This window comes from Thermobia domestica, chromosome 2 (genome assembly GCF_964235325.1).
Source record: "Thermobia domestica chromosome 2, izTheDome1.hap1.1, whole genome shotgun sequence".
NCBI lineage: Eukaryota > Metazoa > Arthropoda > Insecta > Zygentoma > Lepismatidae > Thermobia > Thermobia domestica.
Window position 1 is genome coordinate 16,731,936 of NC_137455.1, and position 23,375 is coordinate 16,755,310.

General features: G+C 33.6%; 1 protein-coding gene across 2 annotated transcripts in view; it reads right to left on the reverse strand.

Annotated features, from left to right (window-relative positions):
- Positions 1 to 747: 747 nt before the first annotated feature.
- Positions 748 to 23,375, reverse strand: part of Erk7 (Extracellularly regulated kinase 7) — a 92,349-nt gene continuing 69,721 nt past the window's right edge. The window contains exons 8-10 of one of the 2 annotated variants that reach the window (XM_081739523.1): positions 21,014 to 21,234; positions 17,347 to 17,406; positions 11,945 to 12,082 (exon numbers count right to left, since the gene is read on the reverse strand). In XM_081739523.1, coding sequence (XP_081595649.1) covers positions 17,380 to 17,406; positions 21,014 to 21,234 — 248 coding nt within the window. In that variant the 3' untranslated portion in view covers positions 11,945 to 12,082; positions 17,347 to 17,379. Of the gene's footprint in view, positions 12,083 to 17,346; positions 17,407 to 21,013; positions 21,235 to 23,375 lie in introns of both variants that reach the window. The other variant, XM_081739519.1, reaches the window with a different exon arrangement.

The window sequence follows — 23,375 nt, forward strand, 5'->3', positions numbered from 1 at the left end:
GGGGACCAATAGAACGTCTCGACTATAAACCTGGTAAAATGCAGTGGAAGCGACAGTCAATACTCTCAATAGGGTATCTATATAGAGAGATATATGACAACCACCAAGGTAATGGGCAGGAAATGACATCACCATTCTTCTATAATAATGCGGTTGCTACGAAGAGAGACAAAATAGGGACATAACTTTCTCTGAATCGTGTCACTCTTATTTTTAGGGGACAGGCGAAGAAGTTGGAGTCTTTCTATTTCAAGTGCGCTTCTGCTAGCGCTGCTGTCGATGTGTGTTTTTCTGTATCTCCCTCGAAAGAAGAGAAACAAGTTGCTGCGGCCGAGGTCTTTCAATTATTGGATACGGACGCGTTACCACAATGAATTATTTCGCTGTGCACTGTCTTGTTAGCCATTCTAAGTAGCCTACGATCTTCACTCGTCAAGACTAAATGACTGAATGACAAATTGGCAACACAGCCAAGGTTATTCACTTCTTTTCCCAAAGCAAAGGGAGAGAGTGTTCCGTCAGATGGCGGTGGGGATGAGACCGAAGTATGTTTCACATATTTTCCGAGGGCACACTTGAAATAAAAAAAGACTCTAGTTTTCTTTTGAGACTGAGAATGAAATATCTATAAATTAAATCGGAAAATAACTTTTACTTATACATACTGCCTCAATTAACTATCTATTGAGTGCGATCCTAAAATTTAAGATTTTCTCACCAGGAAAATAATACACATTGAAATACGAAAGAGTATAATTTAATGATTAAATATATGTATATACAATTGACAATATTTACAGATTCTTGCTTCTTCTACATTTCTGCATTACAACAACTATCAGATGTATTATAAAACAAACAATATTGTCATATTTATATAAGTTTTAAAAACCTTGAAGACTAGATGCATTAATACATAATTTTTTATGCTAATACATGTGAAATAGAGAAAAATCCTGTTAGTTTTACAGGTACCATAATGAGCAATGTTTTATTGTTTTCATTACTAAGACTTTTGTGAAAAGTGAAGATTGTGATAACAATGGATATCATGAAGTTGTACATAGTTTCAGATATCTCGTAGCAGGACTAGATAAGAAACTTGTTCAGACTAGAATGTTTAATACCACAGTTTAAACTGGACGGAATAAATTACTATTATAATAACTGCATTGGCGTTATTAGTAATTACACGAGGAAAAGTATTCATTCATTTAAATAAAACAACCAAGCATCGACTTGTGTCAGTATTCTTATTATTATTTGTCAACCACTCAGCTTGATACATAGACAGTATGGAAACTAAAATTCTTATGAGATTTTTCGAATATGTTAATGTAACTCCTTAAAAAAAAACATCGCGTTTGTAACACAGATACTACATTTTACTCTTCTTTTCTTACGTAGATTTTACTATTTTTACGTAAAGAATTTACATTTCTCTTTTGTATCAAAAAGACCATACAGTAAAAACCAAGGATCTTATAAAATAGAGGATCTGCCCTTACAACAAAATCTTGAAGCCATACGTCACAGTTTCACCACCCCTACTCTGCCCACTCCGCCCAATATGATCACAACGTTTTGAGCCAACAATCATGGCGGAAACGAAAGTAGCCAATCAGACGTGCCTATGCTCGGTTTTTTTTGGCTTCATCGATTTAATAGAATGAAAATAGATATGGACAGATCCTCTATTTATAACATCCTTGGTAAAAATATACAATTGAATTAAATTTTTCGGCGTGTTGATAATGTTACACTCAGAACAAAGATAAAATATATGTATCTTATTAATGGTCATTTTGATAAGGAGCATGAATCATTATCATTAACTAAGGTAAGTATATTTTTTCTTAGATTCTCGTTATAGTGTTATCAATACGCAAAAAAAAAATCAATTGTATGTTTTTACTATATGACTTTAAAGAAAAAAAAACAGTTGATAATGCTACATTCAGAATCATTATCAAATCAAAATGTATGTCTCATTAATGATCATTCTGATAAGGAAGAAGGATCGTTACCTAAAGTAATTGCATTTTTCTTTGATTCCCATTTTAACATTAGCAATACGAATTAAGATTACATAATAAGGTGATATTAGATAAGCTCGAAAAAAACTTAACATAGCATTCCAATTTCTCGATTCTATGCAATAGACGTGGTAGGCAGCATAGAAAATAACTGGGTAAAAAGTTACGTAGATTTTGCTAGACATACTCAACAACAATATTGGCAAAATGGAAAGAGTACTGAGAAAACAATGAAAAACTACTGAGATGTTTAAGAATATGAAGAAACGCAGAAGGGCGAAAACCATTAATGTCAAAGAATACAGAAAAATGAAATGAAATGAAATCTTTAAGTTTTACGTACCATGGGTATGCCGGCTAGGCTAAAAGGTATGAATAAAATGATGAAATGAAGAAAGTGCGAGGAAACGGGAGAACCCCGAGAAAACTCACGCACATGGTGTTTATTCACCACACAGTTCACTTAGTGCAAGGTGGGGTCGAACCAAGGGCCCCATGCACCAGAGGTGAACGCTCTGCCAATGAGCCACCGCGGCCTCTCAAAGAATACAGGAGGCTGAATAATGGGTTAAGAAGAGAAACGGACAGAGCCAGAGAGAAGTACGTGGAAGAGATAGAAAAGTAATGGAATTTCAACGGTGTGGTAAATTAGATTTGATGTATCAGAAAGCACAGGAATTGACAAGGAGACATAACGAAAGTATATGGATGTTTGAAATCGAAGACCAGCAAGGTCACGTAATTACTGTCCACCAAAGAATCCTTAGGATCTAGAAGGAATACATAAAATATCTATATGAAAAAAGAACCGCCCAAGAGGCGATTGAAGCAGAGGAAAAAGTGGATGGAGAAGAAAAACGACTTAGCATATTGAAAGATATAGTAGTACAAGTCGTCAAAGATATGCGAATGAGGAAGATACTTTGACGATGACATTGCTCAAGGGATTAGGAGACAATGGAATCAAAGTGCTTTCTTTATTTATTAACAAGATCTATCTGAGTGAAGAGTAGATGAAACATTTCCTAGATGTTACAATGGTTGCATTACTTAAGAAAAAGCAAGCAAAAAAGCACAGTCATCACATAATCATTAGCCTTATTTCCTACACTGGAAAGACTAATGCCTGCATACTGAATAAGCGGATAGGAAATAAGGTAGAAAAGATGTTGTAGGAAAATCAATTTGATTCTGGAAAGAAAAAGGCAGTAAAGATGCTATTTGATTGATGAGAGTTATATCGGAAAGAAAACATTCTTGATGTAAAGCAAGCGTTGTGTTTGTGTTTTAAGTGGCGAAAAACTTCTAGAAATACTCAAAGAAATCGGGGTCACTTGGAGGCATCTTGATTCATTCTCAATCTGTACACATGACAAAAGAGCAGTGGCGAGGCTTGAATGGAGACAATGTCTACCTGTTAGAATTTTATGTGCATTAAGTTTAGGTCTTTTCCTAGCTTAAAATTTCCAATAATTTATTTTCCTCTTTGTTTTGTTTTCTTTTTTTTAAAGTTGAATATAGATCCTTATTTAGAGCCTGCTTCCATGTAGATAGACAGATTCTCCATCGTCTAGCGGAACCTTGAACATTATCCCTGTTTTAGATCCATATTCTGTGCGTCAATCTATAGAAGCGTAGGGATACGAACCGCGCGCGCAAAAAATGAGTGAAGTTGCGTCAAATCAAGGAGAAATTAATGGTATAGAGATTGGGAACAGAATCAGACAAGGATGTTGTATGTCATCCCAGTTGTTCAACGCTTATAGTGAATGCTTAGTGAAGGAAATGTTAATAGAAGTTGGAGATTTCAAGATTAGAGGACAGATCATTAACAAGGTGAGCTATGCAGATGACACAGTTATTATAGCTAGGACCAAAGGAGGACTACAGTAGATGATTGATAAAATTTAAAAAAAAAAGAAAAAAAAAACAATCTTCAAAAAAAGCACAAATTTTTCCGCAGTCTTTTTGCCTGGGCAATTTCGGACTTTTTGAAGCATTTCAATTTTAGTGCAGATATAACACTACGTTCCATCTTTTTGTACATCATAAGACGAAAAAGCATTTAATTAGCAGGAAGCTAATGAAGGACGACAGATCATAAAGATAATAGGAAAAAGAAGAAACAGCATGCTTGGCCATCTTATTCGGCACTCCGATTGAATCACCGTGCTGATAGAGGGAAAGACAAAAAGAAAACGAGGAAGAGGAAGACCAAGCATAGAATAGCAAGATGTAGTTACGAAGAAGAGACCTTATCAAAGTATAAAACAACTCTCCCAAGGGAGAGAAAAGTTTTAAAATTCCCATGTTGCCCACTAACCAATGGTTGAGGTGAGAAAGAAGAAGATAAAATCCTTAAAAAAAAAAAAAATCAAGAATCAAAGGAAATCGGACAATCAACAGGAAAGAAAAAGTACATGGATATTATAGTTCCAACAAATTGTTATAGAGATTTTTAGATTAACGTTCAACGACAAAAATGTTTTAGGAAAAGTTAATTAGCAGCAGTGTATTAGCAATAACTATTCTGAAAGTTTGATAGATTTCTAGAAGAAAACTATCATTTAAAATTTATGAATAAACTAAAACTTCATTATAACTTTATATAACATTTATTGACGCTGCTAAAATTTAGAGGAGAGAACGTTTAAAACGTTATCCGGAATTTTCTTATTTCAAAACTCTTGAAACAATATAACAGAAAAAAAAGAATTCTGTAAATAATAATATTATACTAAACTCATACCCAAAATCAGGCCGGTAGCCAGCCGAAAAATGTAGGGGGGCCCGGCTGAAGTTAGAGCGGCCCGATCCAACCATATTAAGTTCATCACCATATTATAGTTCATTTGCAAGCCTACCGTGAAAATTTTAGAGGGGGCCGGCCCCCCAAACCCCTCTGGATACGAGTCTGCCCAAAATAGCCATTTATAGCTTTAATTTTGAAAACTGAACTCACTATGTTTAGGATAAAATGTTTCCCAAACGGAGAATAAGATGGAAGCAAGACAAAAATGATTTTGTATCTGTTTCCTGGTTTATGGTATGTTTTTCTTGCCTGTCAAATTGTATTTAGGAAACCAGTAGAACACATATATCAAGATACATACTTAATAAAATGTTTAGGCAACCAAAGTGACATTTGGAATATATGGGTTGCATACATTTCACTTGCACGTAACAACTGCAACGGCAATTTGAAGACCAATCAAGACAGCCAACTACGGATTGAACACAGAACTCATAAATACTGGATGTTGTCAACGCACTTTCTTAGTTGAAGAATCCACTACAAGAAAACAAAAGTAACACTTGAACAAGAAAGAAAGAAAAAGTAAAAAAAAAAAGTCAATATTTTTCCCCACAAAAAGCATGCTTTGTTTGCATCTAAATGAAAATCAATGCCGAAAACTCGAAAGCCACGAGAATATCCCATTGGAACGCATCTTTATAGATCATAATAGAACAAAGAAAACTTGAAGAGGTCGATCATTTCAAATATCTTGGAAACCTTTTGACAAGACACACTTACTGCACTACAGACATCAGGTCAAGAATTGCCATAGCCAAAGTGACATTCAACAAGAAAAGATCACTCCTAACTAGCAGGCTTAACACCGGACTAAGAAAGAAAATGAAATGAAATCTTTAAGTTTAACGTCCCACATTTATGCTGGTTAGGCTAAAGGAGACTGTGATAATGAGGAATGAAGAAAGTGGGAGGAAACGGGAGAACCCCGAGAAAACCCACGAGCACGGTTTGTCCACCACAAAGTTCACACGGCGCGAGTTGGGATCGAACCAGGGACCCAAGCACCGGAGGTGAACGCTTTACCACTGAGTCACCGCGCTCCCCAGGACTAAGAAAGAATCTAGTCAGGTGCTATATATGAAGTGTTGGGTTGTATGGTTCGAAGACTTGGACATTACAAAAGTTAGGGGAGAAATGTGGTTTTGAGGGAAGATGAAGAAGATAAATGGACAGAGAAGATACAAACAAAGATGGGTAGGAGAGAAGAGAACGCTTTTAGCCAGCATTATTCGTATGAAGACCAATTGGATTGGACACATCTTGCGAAGAAGTCTTCTTCATAATGCCATTGAGAGAAAGATTGAAGGAAAGAAAGGAGTAGGATGAATACAACTGATCGATGATTTGAAAAATAGAAGAAAATATTGGCAGCTAAATGAGGAAGCTGAAAAGCAGGTAACTTGGCAGAAACGTTTCCAAACCTGAACTCTTTCGCAGGAACTGTCGACAGCAGAATACTTGCAGAATACAGAATAATTGCAGATGATGCCCAAATTTCTACAACTTCTGACTTTTTGTATTACTTCCAACAAAAATAGAATATAGTTATCAAGAAAATTTCTGCGTAAAAATGTAATACGGGAGAAATTTGTAATGGTTAACGAATGCGACAAAACTGTACAAGATGATAACTAATTTGATTTTAACACTGTTGTAACTTTTAGATGCCATGGTGGCGCGAAGAAGACATTGAGGATTTAGTTACTGTATGCCAGAATAGTTGCCACTGATTTCCCGAATATAAGTATTTCCAATATTTCATGGATAGTAGTTGTTTTTAAATCTTAACCAGGAAAAATGTTTTACCGAAATAAGAATTAGAAAACGCCACTGAAATGTTGAGAGGAAGACGAGGAGTGATAACTTCTTCAACGACAATATTGGGGCTGAAGAGGCCAGAGTCTCAGGTTTTGGCCTCTATGCCATGCACTTTTAGAATAAAGAAGGATCATCTATCAGGACAATATATCATATTTAATGGATGTACGACTTTTTTCTGATTTTATTCTTGATAAATATAAATGTGATCCATATGAAGCACGAATCAGCGAAAAAGAAAACCTAGATGAAGGAATAATTGTTTTGACAAATTACGGATGTTTATCCTACATTTACTCTTTCATTCTTTGGAAATTGTAGTACAGAAAGCTTCCTTTTCTTAAAAATAACTTTTCAAACAATTTATTTACCTTCACAATCACTTCCCTAACTAAACTACCTTAAGAATCCAAATAGTCAATGGCTGCTAAAACAAAAGGCTGCCTGTTAATACTATCCTGAACCAAATTAACATAGTTGCGATTGTTCACCCATTCTCTAACATCCAACTTTACATTATCCTTCAATTGTACCTTTTCCTATAAGCTATCCAACTGATACTTGCATGCTCCGTCGTAGCCAAGTAGCTAGTGATTGCACTTTCTGTATCCATGGTCCTAGGTTGGATTTCCTGCGGGTGTACTTGTTTCGGTTACAAATGCCCCATTAAAAAAAAAAAATAGATACCAGCTCATATAACCTTTGTGCTAAAAAGGCACATTAAATTAAATCAGTAAACCAATCAAAATCTATGTATCTTACGAGTTCTTTTCATTCTAGCAAACATGACCCAACTATTCTAAACGTCTAGAAGTATTCGCACTAGAGTCAGTGACGAAAACAGTGTTTCTGGTCATATATCTTTCTCAGATGTCTTTAAAAAAAGTTTTGCGAAAATTTTGAACTACTTAGCTATTAGCTGCGAAAACAAGCAGTTATGTATGGAGTAGTAGCACGCAATTCTCGAGCATTAATTTGTTTCACAACTATCCACTCGATTCGTTCTATTTTATCCTTCACCCCTAAAATACAATTTTTAGCTGTGACATAGTGAGACACCAGAACAAATGTTTTACGGGTTTCATAAAAAATAACGAAATGGAATCTCTTCCACTTCCTTCTCCTACCCCCTCCCTCACACGATCTTTCCAAACATCGTAAGCATGAAGTTTCTCGAAATATTTCGGTTTCATTCCATTTTACCATTTCTGATTTTCGTTTGAATGTTTCCAACCCTTTTACCTTAAACTGTGTGACCGGAAACATTCAGCTTAGATGTCTGTAGATCATAATATGTGTAATTCTAAAACGTAAATAATTGGATTTCAGCGTATTTTTCTGTCCAGGTTCCTATCCAAATCAAGGTTTTTAGAAAATCATACTACAACCTTCCTTTCACTGTCGACAAGCAATCCATCTCTCATTAATGGGTATGTCATTAAAATTTCTCTTAATTTGCACTGCATTGATTTGAAACTCCATTTGTTTACAAATGCAGTAACAAAATCAATATCTCGATACTGTAATATTATGGATTAGAGTTATCTTACATCGATTTATATTGTCTGCCATGGACGTCTCTGGCAAGTTAAAATTGGGGGGACGGGGACGACTAGAATCCTAGTAACTTAGATCCTAACTAAATTTACGTTAAAATTATGAGTAAATGTGAATTTGCTTGAATTATGAGCCAACGGGATCCTCATACTAGCTTTATAAACACAATAGATAAAATAAGCATGACGTATTTCCGTCAGTGTTTGTTGTTCATTTGTTTCCGCTGGGTTCCAAAGTCGTGAGATCCGTAATACTATTGTTACTATGGTTATGTTTCGCATTCTTATAATGAAAGAGAGAATTGAAACAGGGGGGTCATTTAGGGAAGGCAGGAGGGGGCAATTGTTTCCCCCATACTTTAATCGATTGTCTACTAATACACTAGTACAAAACGTGAAAGTCTTACGTCGGTGGTGCTCTTGCCCCCTCAAGCGAAGTCTGAAATGACGCCCCTGAATTGAAATTTTTGTTTTTAAGTTTCTCAAAAAAGAAAATTTAAAGACCATTAGATCAAAGATAAGTAGGAGAAAGAAACTTGTTTACATGAAAATAAAGAGAAAGTTATACCAACCTATGCTTTCTATACGTTCGGACATTTTAATCATACCAACCTAATACTTAACCACAGATATAGCTTTATTTATTCTCGCTCTCTTTACTTCTTCCATATGGATCACCATTGATACATTTAATCTTCTCAACAAAATATTGGGGGGAACAGGTCCCTCTGTCCCCTCACCAGAGACGCACGTGTTGTATGAATACAAAGCCTTTCTTTATGATCTAAAATATTATTCTCCATCATACTTCGAATGACAATTAGAACAACGGAAAAAGTCAAGGTGTTCGTAACCAAGTTTTTCAATTTGAGACAAAATACACAGTGGACCAAGTTCCTACAACCGCGCAAAGTTAATTTGTCCTTTTCTTCTCCTTGGATCGCAAATAATGTAATTTCTTAAACTGCATTGGATTAACTATTAAATACACAATGCAATAATTCTATTACACGTCTTCCATCAGATTCAATAAGAAATGTATTACAGAATCTTTCGCAAATTCTAAATTTATTTCGCTAGATAAAAATTAGATAACGTCCCAATTTAAGTATGACTAGATCAGATTAGATTGGACTTTTAAAATCGATATTAACCTAACTTGAATTTACATCGCAGTAATTATGCAAAAGAATCACATATTTAAAGAAAGAGATGAGAAAAGCTACCATATTTAATTTTTTACGTCACAATACTTTGGCATGTGCATAAAGTGCAAAATCGAAATCCAAATTTTGAAACAATATAAAATTTATCAACAGTAATTAAAACTTTCTTCTTTTTCTTCACAATCGTTATTTTTCAAATATATTCAATTATGAAACAACTACATATTCCTAATGATTTAACGGTTCATTCTTCTTTCACCGAAACTAGTATTAACGGAATAATTTCGGCAAAGTTGAATAAATAAAATTGTTGTTTGTTAAATGTTGAAAACAACAAATTACCAGCATTTATAGAGAATGTATCAATAGCAGTTTAAAAAATACAAAACATTATGTTCCTTGCATATGTTAATGTAAGGGTTCATTGTTTAAACGTACGTGATATGCTTTTCTGGAAATTTCAAATATTTATAATAGAAATAATATTAAAATAAATAATATTTGAATTTCATTTAGAATTCTGTTCTATTAGCTGTTTTTTTAAATTATTTTTTAAACGATAATAATAACTTCCCTTATTTTTAGTATAAGTATACGTTTCCATGAATCATTTCTTAGTTGGAAGTCAAATTGCAATGAAATCAATTACAGTTTGAAAATTAATATCAAACGGACAGAGCTTGTAAAACTTTCAAATACTACAATAATACCTTTAACACGATTCATACTTTATTTAGGACATACTTGTTACCAGAATTGAAACAAAATTTACAATTTTTTTTTCGCCAATAAGAAAACAACTCTACAGTTAATAAAAAAAATAATTTCTTCAAATCGTTGCTACATTATCCTGTTTTCAGCAATATATATTCGGTAATAAACGTCCAACAAATTACTTACTATTGCTCAAAATACTGGATTTTCCAGTTAAATACTTTCTTGGTTGTATATTTGAAACATCAAAATTGTTTGAAAGAAAAATCTTTGTTTTTACATTAAGATCCACCAAGACATTAGTAATTTGGTGTACGAAAGAGGATTTTCATGATGGAAATATTGCAAGCAACATCAGAAACAACAGAAAAGCTCTTCCATTAACAACGAGATAATAAATTTTGGATTTATTCCTAAAAGAAAAAAAAATCCGATCAAGAGTAAAATAGAAATTTTACTTTCTTCTGCAAAGCAATAAATTTAGAATGAATCTGAATATTTACTAGTTAACTGTATTGTGCTTGCCTTCATTAGCGAAATTATGCATATAATACCCAAATGAAATTTATCGTGAAAAAACGAACCTTGTAAACTAATATCAATGGAGATACATGTTTTAATTTTCGATTGCTTTTGATACAACATGTGTATGAAAATAAAAGAGTACTATTCGGCACAAGATAAATGAAAAAAGAAATAGTTTTACCAAAGTTCAAACATTTTATCTAACTCTGCTTTTTGTTGTATTATTCATAATCACATACACAAATACTACCTCGATTTGCATTCATGTTTTGAGTTTTGACTCGAAGTAATAAATAATAAAATATAATGATCATCCTTTCCTTAAAATCTAATCTTTCGCCTTTTGTTAGTGGATTATTAGAAATGTTACGTTACAAACATATTTTTGATAAATGATTGGAAACAGCGGTAAAACTCATGCATCAAAATGTAATTTAATATATTAAAAAGAATTTTAGTTTCAAAAAACATTTCTTTTTAGATATTCCCAGTTTAATTTAACTTATTATTATCATGCATTTCTTTCTAAACGCAAGATATTTATACTAAAATAACACTTCGTAAATTATAATGACCCGCGAGATATTATGGATATTTGTTGATTTCTTAAGAGCATATTCACTTTGTTTTCATAATAATTGTTCTATACAAGATATGCTCAATCCAGATCAGAGACAAAGTAACTTGAATTTTATTCTGAATTTATGATAGCAGTAGTTTTTCCATAACTAAAAAAAACAGTATATACACTTTTTAAAAAAATATAAAAAGTGTCGAGATAAATAAAAACCATCTTACGAATTATTACTGTTCATATGATAAAATAACTTAACATAACAATAAAATAATACAAATAAAATATCAACATTAAAAAAAAATAAACTCAATATTCGATAGTACTCATCATCAGTATTCTATTCTCCTTTAAAAAATAAAACTGATCAATGTAGGTCACATAAAGATTCCTAAAAAAAAATGCACATTAACCGCTATTTATTTTGAGATCAACCTTAAAAATAAGGTACAATAAGTTTCCTATGCGATGTTAGATGTTTTACAAATGTGATACAGAAACCATTGTCGACATAACTAAGTTCTTATCCCTCACAAAACTTACTCCAAAATGCTATGTATCTGTATAGTTAACTTTCAGAAGCCACTGTTAAGATAGCTTAATTCTATATTTCAAAAAACGTGATATTTAGCTACAAATAAATCCTAAATATTTTTGCCCTGTTTTCTTCCTTAATAATAAGTTGCAATTCTTCCAACACGTCTTTGAAGCTCTTGAAGAGCGGAAGCTGCTATTATGCCATTGTTTTGATGATAACTCTGGAAAACTACTCTTGGAGATCCTGAGCTTGTACCATTACTATAATTCCCATACTGTCTCTTGCCGTAAACTGGTCTTGGTTTCTCCTTCCAATGCGAACTATAACGTTCAAATGGCAACTAGAGAAATATTTAGAGAAAAAGAAAGTGTCAAATTGCAAATCTAAACATTTCACACTTTTATGCAATGGTGTAAAGGGACACGTTTTGCCAATAGATGTCACTACAATCTTCGTATCTTTCTCCTTTCACTAAAATTTACAATTTCTCTTACAAATTTCAACCTAGAGACTTCAAATTTTTAGAGAAGGAACTTCATAACCTATCGAAGGCAGTAATTCGTGCCGATTTTTTATTTAGAATTTTCTTCATTGTTGAAACAGTTATATTGTTAAAGGTTTGAATATCCATTTCAACAATCGAGTCATTTCAACAATGAAAAAACTTTAAATAAAAGATCGACATGGATTGTTGCCTTCGATAGGTTATGAAGTTCCTTCTCCAAAAATTTGAAGTCTCTAGGTTAAAATTTTTTAGAGAAATTAGTGTAGTGATATCCATCGGCAAAACTTGTCCCTTTAAACCAACATTAAGATACGAATTTCAATACGCATTATTGTGTTATTATCTGGGTTTCTAACTAAAATATGAAAATTTGTATTGTGTGAAAGTCAAAAATTAAATAAAAGACATGATGCAGGGTAGGAAAGCTACGTCATGCCAGTCTTTGTACACGAATATCGAAACAGTGTGTAGCAATTTTTAACAGCAATTTTAGGTACAAATGTCTGAGCATTAATTCCAATCTACTTATAATTAGACATCGGATTTTTATGCAAATGCATATTTTGTTTGCTTATATGCATCTCTGTTAAACTTGGTACTTTCTAACAACAATAATACAACTCGAATTTAAAGTTTTATAGTGCATATAAATGCATATTTCAAACGTTGGAGCATATATTAGTACTTAAGACATAGTCAGCATATTGTATAAGATTTTATTTCAGATATATGCTTATCGTAAGGAATAAATCCAGTTTTAGTTCGTAGTTTCAATGCATTTACATGTCTATGCAACAGAACGGCTTTCTGCATGGGAGGATGGTAGAATGCTTAGTTTGTGGAGGACCAATAATATTAGCAACCAATCAGCAGAGAAGACGCTTACCATTGCCAAGACGTTAAGAGAAAAATTAATGATAAAGACATTCTAATATCATGTCGACATCAAGTCAGAAAAAAGAGAGGCGAGGAATGATGTTCAGTGAACGCTCAGCTCTAATTGATAAAGTTCAGCAAGATTTCCAGTTAGTTCTTACTAAATTCGGGCGCTCTGTGGGAAAGAAATTGACGGATGTTATTGCCAGAAATTCCGACTACAAAATAATTGAAGTCATGGGAAAGTACCTTCAAGGTTAGCTTTCAACTTGCCAGAAAATATAGATACTAAACTTGCTACTCTCTATAAATACTGCCCAGTAGCATCTATTGATGTTAACAGTCATTTTCTGGCTACAAATCTCACAGACTCTCACAAAAAAAGATGAAGAGAAGGATCTTGTGATACACTGTAAGGTTAATTACAAGGAATAAATCCTTAAAAAAGATTCTTTTGTACAGTGGAAACGTGTAGAAAAGTTAAGCTCGTATTATTTGATGTAAAGCAAATGCACTCTAAAATACAAATGTGAAGAAAAATTAGAGGTCGTGTTCTTGTATCACTGTGCATATTTTAATCTCCTAATTTGTTGCGTTTTAAAAAGAGTATATAAACTATAACTGTCAAAAATAAATTCTGAAGAGAAACTCCTGAAAGGTAATGTACACTTTCGATGTTATATTTCAACTACAAAACTTTGTCACAACTTTACTACATGTATGAAAATGCTCTCTTACATTGAACTGCTAGTGCATATAAGTGCATATTCTTTAAAAAAATTAACAGCACAGTTACATGCATATTTTATGAATTTTAAGTGCATAAAAATATGATTTCTAATTATAACACATTAAAAAAAAATAAAGAAATTAGTTCCAGGTAAGAATAAAAAGAAATCGTGCAATTAACTAGCGGAAAGACATACAAGGAGAGTATGTTTTCCTATAAATAAAAATAATAAGTTAACATACACTGGACTTGTTCTTGTTTCGTTTATTTCCTACTTGAAAATGCAGTGTTTTTGTTTCGACCTTTGTTCCTTTGTCACATAAATTCAGATAAAAATGTATTTTTTCGTTTCACAATAGTAATTAATCATAACTCACTAATAGATTTGCTATGTTAAAAACAAAGAGGATTTATTATGGTAAAAATTAAAAATGATTTTCATCTATAAACATCAACAAAGGCATACGAAATAGGATGCTTAGTGAAAATAGAAAAATGCACACACACACACACAAACAATACATTATCCTATTGAGTTTTATCCTTCAATATTCTAATAATGAATATTATAGTTTGTGAAGAATGTTATAATATAGTAAATAGTCTGTATCTCTGAAGAGTGTAATGGTGAATAGTCTGTGAAGAATGTGATAGTATAGTGTGGTGAATAGTCTGTATCTGTGGAATGTAATAATTGAATAGTCTGTGAAGAATGTAATAGTATAGTGAATAGTCTGTATCTGTGAAGAGGTGTAATAGTGAATAGTCTGTGAAGAATATGATAGTATAGTGAATAGTCTAGTATGGTGAATAGTCTGTATCTGTGAAGAGTGTAATGGTGAATAGTTTATGAAGAATGTTATAGTATAATGAATAGTCTGTATCTATGAAGAGGTGTAATAGTGAATAGTCTGTGAAGAATGTGATAGTATAGTGAATAGTCTAGTATGGTGAATAGTCTGTATCTGTAGAGTATAATAATTGAATAGTCTGTAAGAATGCGATAGTATAGTGAATAGTCTGTGAAGAATGTGATAGTATAGTGAATAGTCTGGTATGGTGAATAGTATGTATCTGTGAAGTGTAATGGTGAATAGTTTGTGAAGAATGTTATAGTATAGTAAAAAATCTGTTATCTGTGAAGAATGTGATAGTATAGTGAATAGTCTAGTATGGTGAATAGTCTGTATCTGTAGAGTATAATAATTGAATAGTCTGTAAGAATGCGATAGTATAGTGAATAGTCTGTGAAGAATGTGATAGTATAGTGAATAGTCTAGTATGGTGAATAGTCTGTATCTGTAGAGTATAATAATTGAATAGTCTGTAAGAATGCGATAGTATAGTGAATAGTCTGTGAAGAATGTGATAGTATAGTGAATAGTCTGGTATGGTGAATAGTATGTATCTGTGAAGTGTAATGGTGAATAGTTTGTGAAGAATGTTATAGTATAGTAAAAAATCTGTTATCTGTGAAGAATGTGATAGTATAGTGAATAGTCTAGTATGGTGAATAGTCTGTGAAGAATGTGATAGTATAGTGAATGGTCTGTGAAAAGTGTAAAAGGACAATAGTTTGTGGCTTTTGGCATAAGCCGACAGTTTTATGAGCAGGAGTTGGATAATACAAGTGTACATGTTACTTCTTCTTATTCATGTTATTTCTACTACTTCTTCATGTTATTTCTTAGCATGAAGATAACAATTAGTATCTCTGAAGTAATTTGAAGAGTGTTGTGTGCATGTATCTGCACCAGTAAATAAGGAGTAGCCTAGTTTTAGGGAAGTATTTTTTTTAATTAGTAAAAGTAACAGAAAATATAAATTGAATTTCATAATTGAGGTTATATACTAGATAAAATATTAACATAGTATTAAGACCGCTGGCAATAGGGTTTAAAATGGCTTTCCCAATGAAATGGTTTTTAATTGGGTGATGTGTGTTAATTAGGCATATCGGCACCAGTCCCTTTGTTTCTAGCAAGCAACACATAGACACCGATCACCCTTGTTTCTGGATTCCTTTTAATTCAACTAGTTCCTCAATTGCTTCATAACATCGGTAATGTTGTACCTTCGGAGCACAACATCCATACTATACTTGAATATAACAACAATAATAGTCAAATTAAAATTATAATAATGAAACGGTATCTTTTACACAAAACATAATAGTCTAACCAGTTTCCACATAGCTGTAACAGGATGATTCATTTAGCTAATAAACATATTCAAGGTGAACATGCTTGAAAGAAAGGATCTATCCGGTTGCAATGATATGAACAGACTTTGGGAGAGATGGCTGAAATTCAGCTCAAATATACAAGAGACTATCGAAAAGCAAATTGTCCTAAAATGGATGGAACATAATCAAAAAGCACGAAACATTAACATTAATGTTAATAGAAATCAATGAAAAACGAATAATTTCTCCACTTATCTCAAAAACCAAAAGAGGGAGATGGCTGACATTTAGCTTAACTATAGAAGAACTTTGTAAGATTCTATATTCCAGAATAAATTGTCCTAAAATAGATGGACATAGTAAAAAGTCAAGAAACATGAATATTAAAGTCAGTGTAATATCAATGAAAAAAAAAAAATGAACTCGTCCAAATATCTCAAAAACTATAATAAGGAGATGGCTAATTGAAAGCTTATTGCAAAGACATAATGAAGAGCTTAGAAACGATGTATAGCACGTAAGGTAAACATGCGTAGAACATTGTCAAAAGTCAACCTGTTTGAGTAAATTCAATAATAATAAGAAAAATATACTGCCGTCCTAAGCGAAAAGACCTTAACTCCACATTTTTCGAAAATCGAGATATTGGTATGGGAATGTTCGTAGTACCATTCTGCATCTATCTAAAGTGAAATTGACGTGGTTTGACCAATAAGTAGGGGGTAATGACGTCATGAGTGTTTACCTTATGTTCAAAACTGTAACTGAAAGTAAGCAAAAAGACCTTAAGTGGTAATTCATAAGCAAAAATATTTAACTGTATTACCACACTAATTTTAGATCGTGAAAATATATTTAATAAAGTTTTACTGAAATACAACAAATTTGAACGTACAGCCTAAGCCAAAACGCGTTTTGCTTATTTTCTCGAAAGTATGTGAAATGGAGATAAGGCCTTTCCGCTTAGCACGGCAATATATGCATCTTCTGCGAATTACCCAGGGCGCCCTATGCGGAAGTTACGTGCTTGAAGCATCTCACATCTGGATTTGGAATCTCCAGACTCAATTTAGCACACAACGTGACTTTTGACCTGATCACGTGACAGTTTGGTCCTTATGGCAACCGGATAGGCTCTTTACTTGGACTTGTTAGCTTAATGTGAAAAGATATACTATGATAAGAATTTTCATTTCAGTTATACATATAACACACAGTACTATAAGGTGCAAGTGCTTTGCAGCAAGCATATATGTGTGTGTGTATTTATTGGTATCAATACAATCAGAATTTGAATAACTTATTCACCTGCTTATAAACTACCATCTTGAATCATAGACACTACACTACTCCCATCTTGCAGGTTAACTACAAGAAAATAATTATACACAAAATATAAGAATTAATGCTATTTATAGTATAATAGTTGATAGGAAGACGAACAAGGAAATGTACAAGAATTGACTCTTAAATTAGAAACACAGTAATAATATTAAGGATTATACCAAAGGCCAAGAAAGATAAAAAGAGAAAGAAATAAGAAATTAATGGTATTACCTGCTCAGCTAGAATTAGATTATAAATATAAAGCATATTAAACAAATGAACGTTTACGTCTGTATACAAAGATAAAATTTTGAAAAAAATGAAATGAAATCTTTTGAGTTTTACTTTCCACGGTTATGCCGGCTAGGCTAAAGGAGACGGTGATAATGAGAAATAAATGAAATGGTGGAATGATGAAAGTGGGAAGAAACCTGAGAACCTTCAAAAAACCCACGCACACAATGTGTGTTCACCACAAAACTCACTTGGCGCGAGCTGGGATCGTACCAAGAATCAAATGCACCAGAGGTGAACGCTCTACCACTCTACTACCGCGGCTTCGATAAAATTTTGAGTTAGAAAATTATGAAATTATCGCTTATAATGACATAGATGGAGGAGACAAAGAATCCCAAAGTATTTGTCCATCGGAAGCCTTCATGGTTGGAACCATTTGTAACGGAGGTGAACTTTGTATTCAACCATGGGTCTTTGTTCGCACAAGTTATTAAAGAGATTGCTAGAGTTAACTTTTAATCTGCCTAATTTATTTTAGATTAGGCCGGTAATAAACCTGGATATTACTAAACCACCAAACATAGTTCACTAATGACTTTCTACTGTCAACGAATCTGCGTACATCTCAATATTCTCTATATTTATTTTCATAACCTAACACTCAGTGTTTTGCTCTATATTAGAGTTTCTCAACCTATGGTACGCGTACCACTGGTGATACGCAAGCTGCTGTTGGTGGTACGTACGATTTATCTTAGTAATGTTTTGCTGGTACGTCAGTATAAAAGGTTGAGAACCCCTGCTCTATATAATACTAATTACCATTAACCATTACCTAATAAACTTCCTTGTAACCCAAACAACAAAGCTCCCTTAACCTAGACACAAACGAATACTGAAGTACATAACAACACCTTTCCCAATAACTCTATCATCTTATTTATATCCCAACGAAGATGCTACCTTGAACACATCATATAACATATGATGTACGAGGAGGTATCCAAAAGAAACCGAACTTATTTTTTTGAACTTATTTATTCATATTTTAAGCACAAACCTTCAATCCCTTTCAAAGTACTCTCCACTTACACTAATACACTTGTCTAATCTTTTATTCCATTTTTCAAAAGATTGTTTCAATTCATCTTTTCTGATGTTTGACAGCGCCTCCATCGTTTTTTTCTTCACCTCAGCAAGATCAGCACAACGCTTTCCTTTTATGTCTCTTTTCATTCTAGGAAAAAAAAAGTTGCATGGGGCAAGGTTGGATGAGTATGGGGCTGAGGAACAGAGGTCATACAATTTTTGGTCAAGAATTGTCGTACAGACAGGGCTGTGTCAGCAGGAGCATTGCGGCACGAATTTGGCAGCCACTCTTTTCATTCCCAAATCTTCTGTCAAAATTCGCTGCATTGAATTCCAAGACACTCTCGACAGTTCCATAATTTCTTCAATGGTCCGTCGTCGATATTCGTGAGTAACTGCACGAATTTTTTCAACATTTTCATGTGCCCGGGCCATGGAAGGACGACCAGAACGAGGTTTGTCATCAACTGACATTTTACCACTTTTGAAACGGTAAAACCACTCAAACACTTGAGTTTCCCCATAGCATCGTCCTTGCACACCGTTTCTAACATTTCAAGAGTTTGTGTTCCACTTTTTCCGAGCAAAAAGCAGAATTTCACCACTGCACGGTGTTCACGAAAATCAGCCATTGCAAAAACGACGATTACACAAAACAGTTGTCACTATAAACTCTGTCGAAACTAGTCCTGACCTTCTGCAGCGACAGCACTCGGCTTATTGACTCAGGAATGTTTCCTCTATACGCTCTTAGCGGCAGAACGCGGTACTACAAAAGCTCTGCCCACCAAAAAATTAGTTCGATTTCTTTTGGGTACCTCCACGTATATTATTTGTCTGGAGAACAATATATATTTCAATTCATCTGTTTTCAACCAATGTTTTAATTTTCGTCAAGATGAGTGATAAGAAGAATTAATTTAAGTAAAGGGCTTAAGACAAGAAAACCAGATTAAAAGAATTAACTCCCCTAAAAGAAGAATAAAAATATTTACCGTTTTCAGCTGCAGAAAATGAACCTAAGAAGCACCGATCCAGTCATATTTCTACGAACAATAAATCAAGGAGTAGTAACAATTGGAGGTGTCGCAGAACTACAAGAAAGCCCACTGATACGATGTTTGTCCACCACCAAACTCATGTGACTTTCAATTGGATCTACTATGCTGCTTATCAGATAAGTGTTCTACTACTGAACTAACGTTCCTCGTCTCCACAGGTATAATGAGTATTTAACAGATATTTTAAGAATGCTTACTATATAGCTAAGCTGTTACACAGATGTATATTTTAAAAATAAACTTTTTTTGTCTCCCGTCACAAAGTGATGCTTTGATATAAACGTATTCTGGCCAGATCTACATGGTAATCATCATAGGTATTCTGCCATTATCGGCAGGTCACTTGCTACAACTGAGAAGCTTCCACGCTCCACAATCTTCCGCTTCCGCTAACCTTCACGTATGATTTTTCTGTTTTGATAATTATAGCCTCCTTCGCCCTCTCCCTCTTTTCCCTGACACCATACTTTCTAGCACGTCCCTCATAATACAATTCCTTCTTATCCAATGCCCCAATCAGTTTCTCTTTCTTTCCTTAATAATATCTAAAACTGTTTTCTTGTCTCCCCTACCATTTCTAACACCCTCTTATTCGCTTTCCGCTCCACCCAGCTAATTCTCTCCATTCTTCTCCACACCCACTGGTGGAGAGTCGAAACAATTCTTTCTTGCTGTTGTCTCCCATATTCTTAATTAATTCGCTTGGTACATTATTCATCCCGGTTGCCTTTCCATTCCTAATCTCGGATATAGCTTCTTCAAACTTATCTCGAAGAATACTAAATCCTTTATCATCTTCACCAATTTTATTTTCTACTTCAATATCTAGGCCACACGGTTTATCCCTACTCTCATATAAGTCCTTAACATATTCTTTCCATCTTGCTAATATTTCACTTCTCCTACTGACTATCTTCCCATTTTCGCTGACTGACTGCCTGATAAAACTATTTACTGTAAAACATATATGAAAAAATGTCTCTTCTAACTCTCTATGTAGTTTTATCATTTTACTTATCTAAACCAAAATTAAACTCCCTAGCGTTACAACCGATAAAATGTCATGGTTGGCCAGATGGCTTACTGTTGGACAAGGACGGCACATCGGCTCTAATTCCGTTATTTCTAGCTTCCCTACCCGGAGTCTGCTATCTCTTAACTCAAGTGGTTCCCAATTGTCTCATAATGCTAGGTCAACATAAAAAATTCTGTCCCTCACGACTACCAGTCTTATTTATTCATATAACAGACATTAAGCTTACCGGCCTTGTTCCATTTATTTCCTGGTGTTTGGCTTGTGGAGAAATATGAGCCTGGTTCCCGATAGACTTTGAGAAGATTCTTTTCTCGGCACTCTTAATACTCGTAAAAGACTTGGAGGCCCTAACCTCGCGAGCTTCACCATTGTCTACAGGATTTTGGTGGATAACATTCACCACATTCACTTGTCGCGTCACTGAAGATCTTCTGAGAGGTATGTGACCTACGAATGAGAAAATAAAACCTATCAAAACATGTACAATTACCTTCTATTGTTTTTATATCTATTGTATCAGTCGGTATTACTTCATTTCAGATGGTTTCGATGTTTATGCTTGCAAGTGTGCGATACCATAATTCCAAGTGAAATTGCTTAATTTTAGTGGTTTATTTATAAACTTCTTTCGTATTTCTAAATCATTTATAATTTTGTTGTGATAACTACTCATACTCTTTTTTATTGGAACAAAATCTTTTGTACGTCTTATATCTGGAGAACTACATATAGTGTAGCCAAACTCAAACTATCACCTAACTTAGTATGATGTGCTTATTCCGTAGAAAATACGAAAACTCGATTTAGAGGCCGTTAAAAATTGTGGCCCCTGATCCAAAATAATAATTTAAATATTTTAACTGTATACATTTCTGGAGACAAAACCAAAGGCGAAACTTAGTGTTGCCTTGTCCAATTGTTAATATGAAAAAAAAAAAAATGTAGGCATTTTAAGAGGAGATACAATTAACGGAAAGGGTTTGAAAAAAATAATAATTAGAATTTCTAAAACACTGTATTCATAGTATTAAAGATGTTACTTCATATTTAATGGACGGTTATTTCTTCAGTGGTTTCTTTCACTTATAGTTCTTGAGACGTGTAGCTAACGAAAGCAGAGAGTTTGCCTTTTTCTGTAATGCAATCTAATCTCTTCCGAATTTCAGGTCTGAACCTTATATATACTGAAAATTTGATCGAGATCGGTCGGGTGGTTCAAGAGTTTTAAGTCACAAATGTAGTCAGTTTCATTTTTGTGTATTTTTCTATATCTCCCCCTCCCCTCCCCTAAGTTGCACCGTCAAAGTAAAATGATAAAAAAACATCCCAGGCCCGAACCTCATCTATGATGCAAATTTAAACGAGATCAGTCTCGTGGTTCAAGAGCTATTAAGTTTTATTTATTTTTATATATTTCCTCTCCCTTTACTACACACACACACACACACACACACACATATATATATATATATATATATATATATATATATATATATATATATATATATATATATATATATATATATATATATATATACAGAGGGTTGATTAATTCGTGTGTCAATTTCATTTGTTCACTGTACAAAAGTGGTATGAGGTAAAGCCGTGCAATTTGGTATAACTTTAGACGAAGGACTTAAGTTTTGTTTCGCCATAGAAGCATGCTACTTGTACTAACGATTCAAGAGATATAGGGTCAAAGGTCAAATTTCGATTTTTTCCTTATAGGATTGGAATGGTAAATTCTGAAAGAGTCTGAAAAAACGTAAGTCGAAGTAATAACAAAGAAAAAGCTGTATGGCATGATTCTATGTCGCAAGCCGACCAAATATGCGTCAATCAAGTGTCAAGGTCAGACGTCACGGTTAGATCAAGGTCACAGGTCATCTTCAGAACCCAATTGAATACACTGAAAACAACGCAATGCCCGTACTTCATCATGCCAAATGGGTTCTCAAGGTGACCTGTGATCTTGATCTGACAGTGACCTTTGACCATAGCACTTGATTGACGCATATTTGGTCGGCTTGCAACATAGAATCATACCATACAGCATTTTTCTTTGTTATCACTTCGATTTACGTTTTTTCAGGCTCTTTCAGAATTTACCATTGCAATCCCATAAGGAAAAAATCGAAATTTGACCTTTGACCCTATATCTCTTCAATCTTTAGTACAAGTGACATGCTTCTATGGCGAAACAAAACTTATGTCCTTCTTCTAAAGTTATACCAAATTGCACGGCTTTACCTCATACCACTTTTGTACAGTGAACAAATGAAATTGACACACGAATTAATCAACCCTCTGTATATATATATATATATATATATATATATATATATATATATATAAGGAAGGAGAGGCATGGGTAAAATTGAGTGGTTTAGATCACATTATAAATTGTTGTCTGCAGAAGGCGACTGCCTCAAATCAACTGAGGAGGAATATAAGGCAAACATTTCTCAGTCTGTAATAATTTTGTATGTATATTTTAGAAATATTTGTTTTTTTGAACCGAGTTCAAGATTGTAGTGAGTATCGTAGTTTTAAAAATATTTATTTTATTTCTTTAATATTCGAAGCAA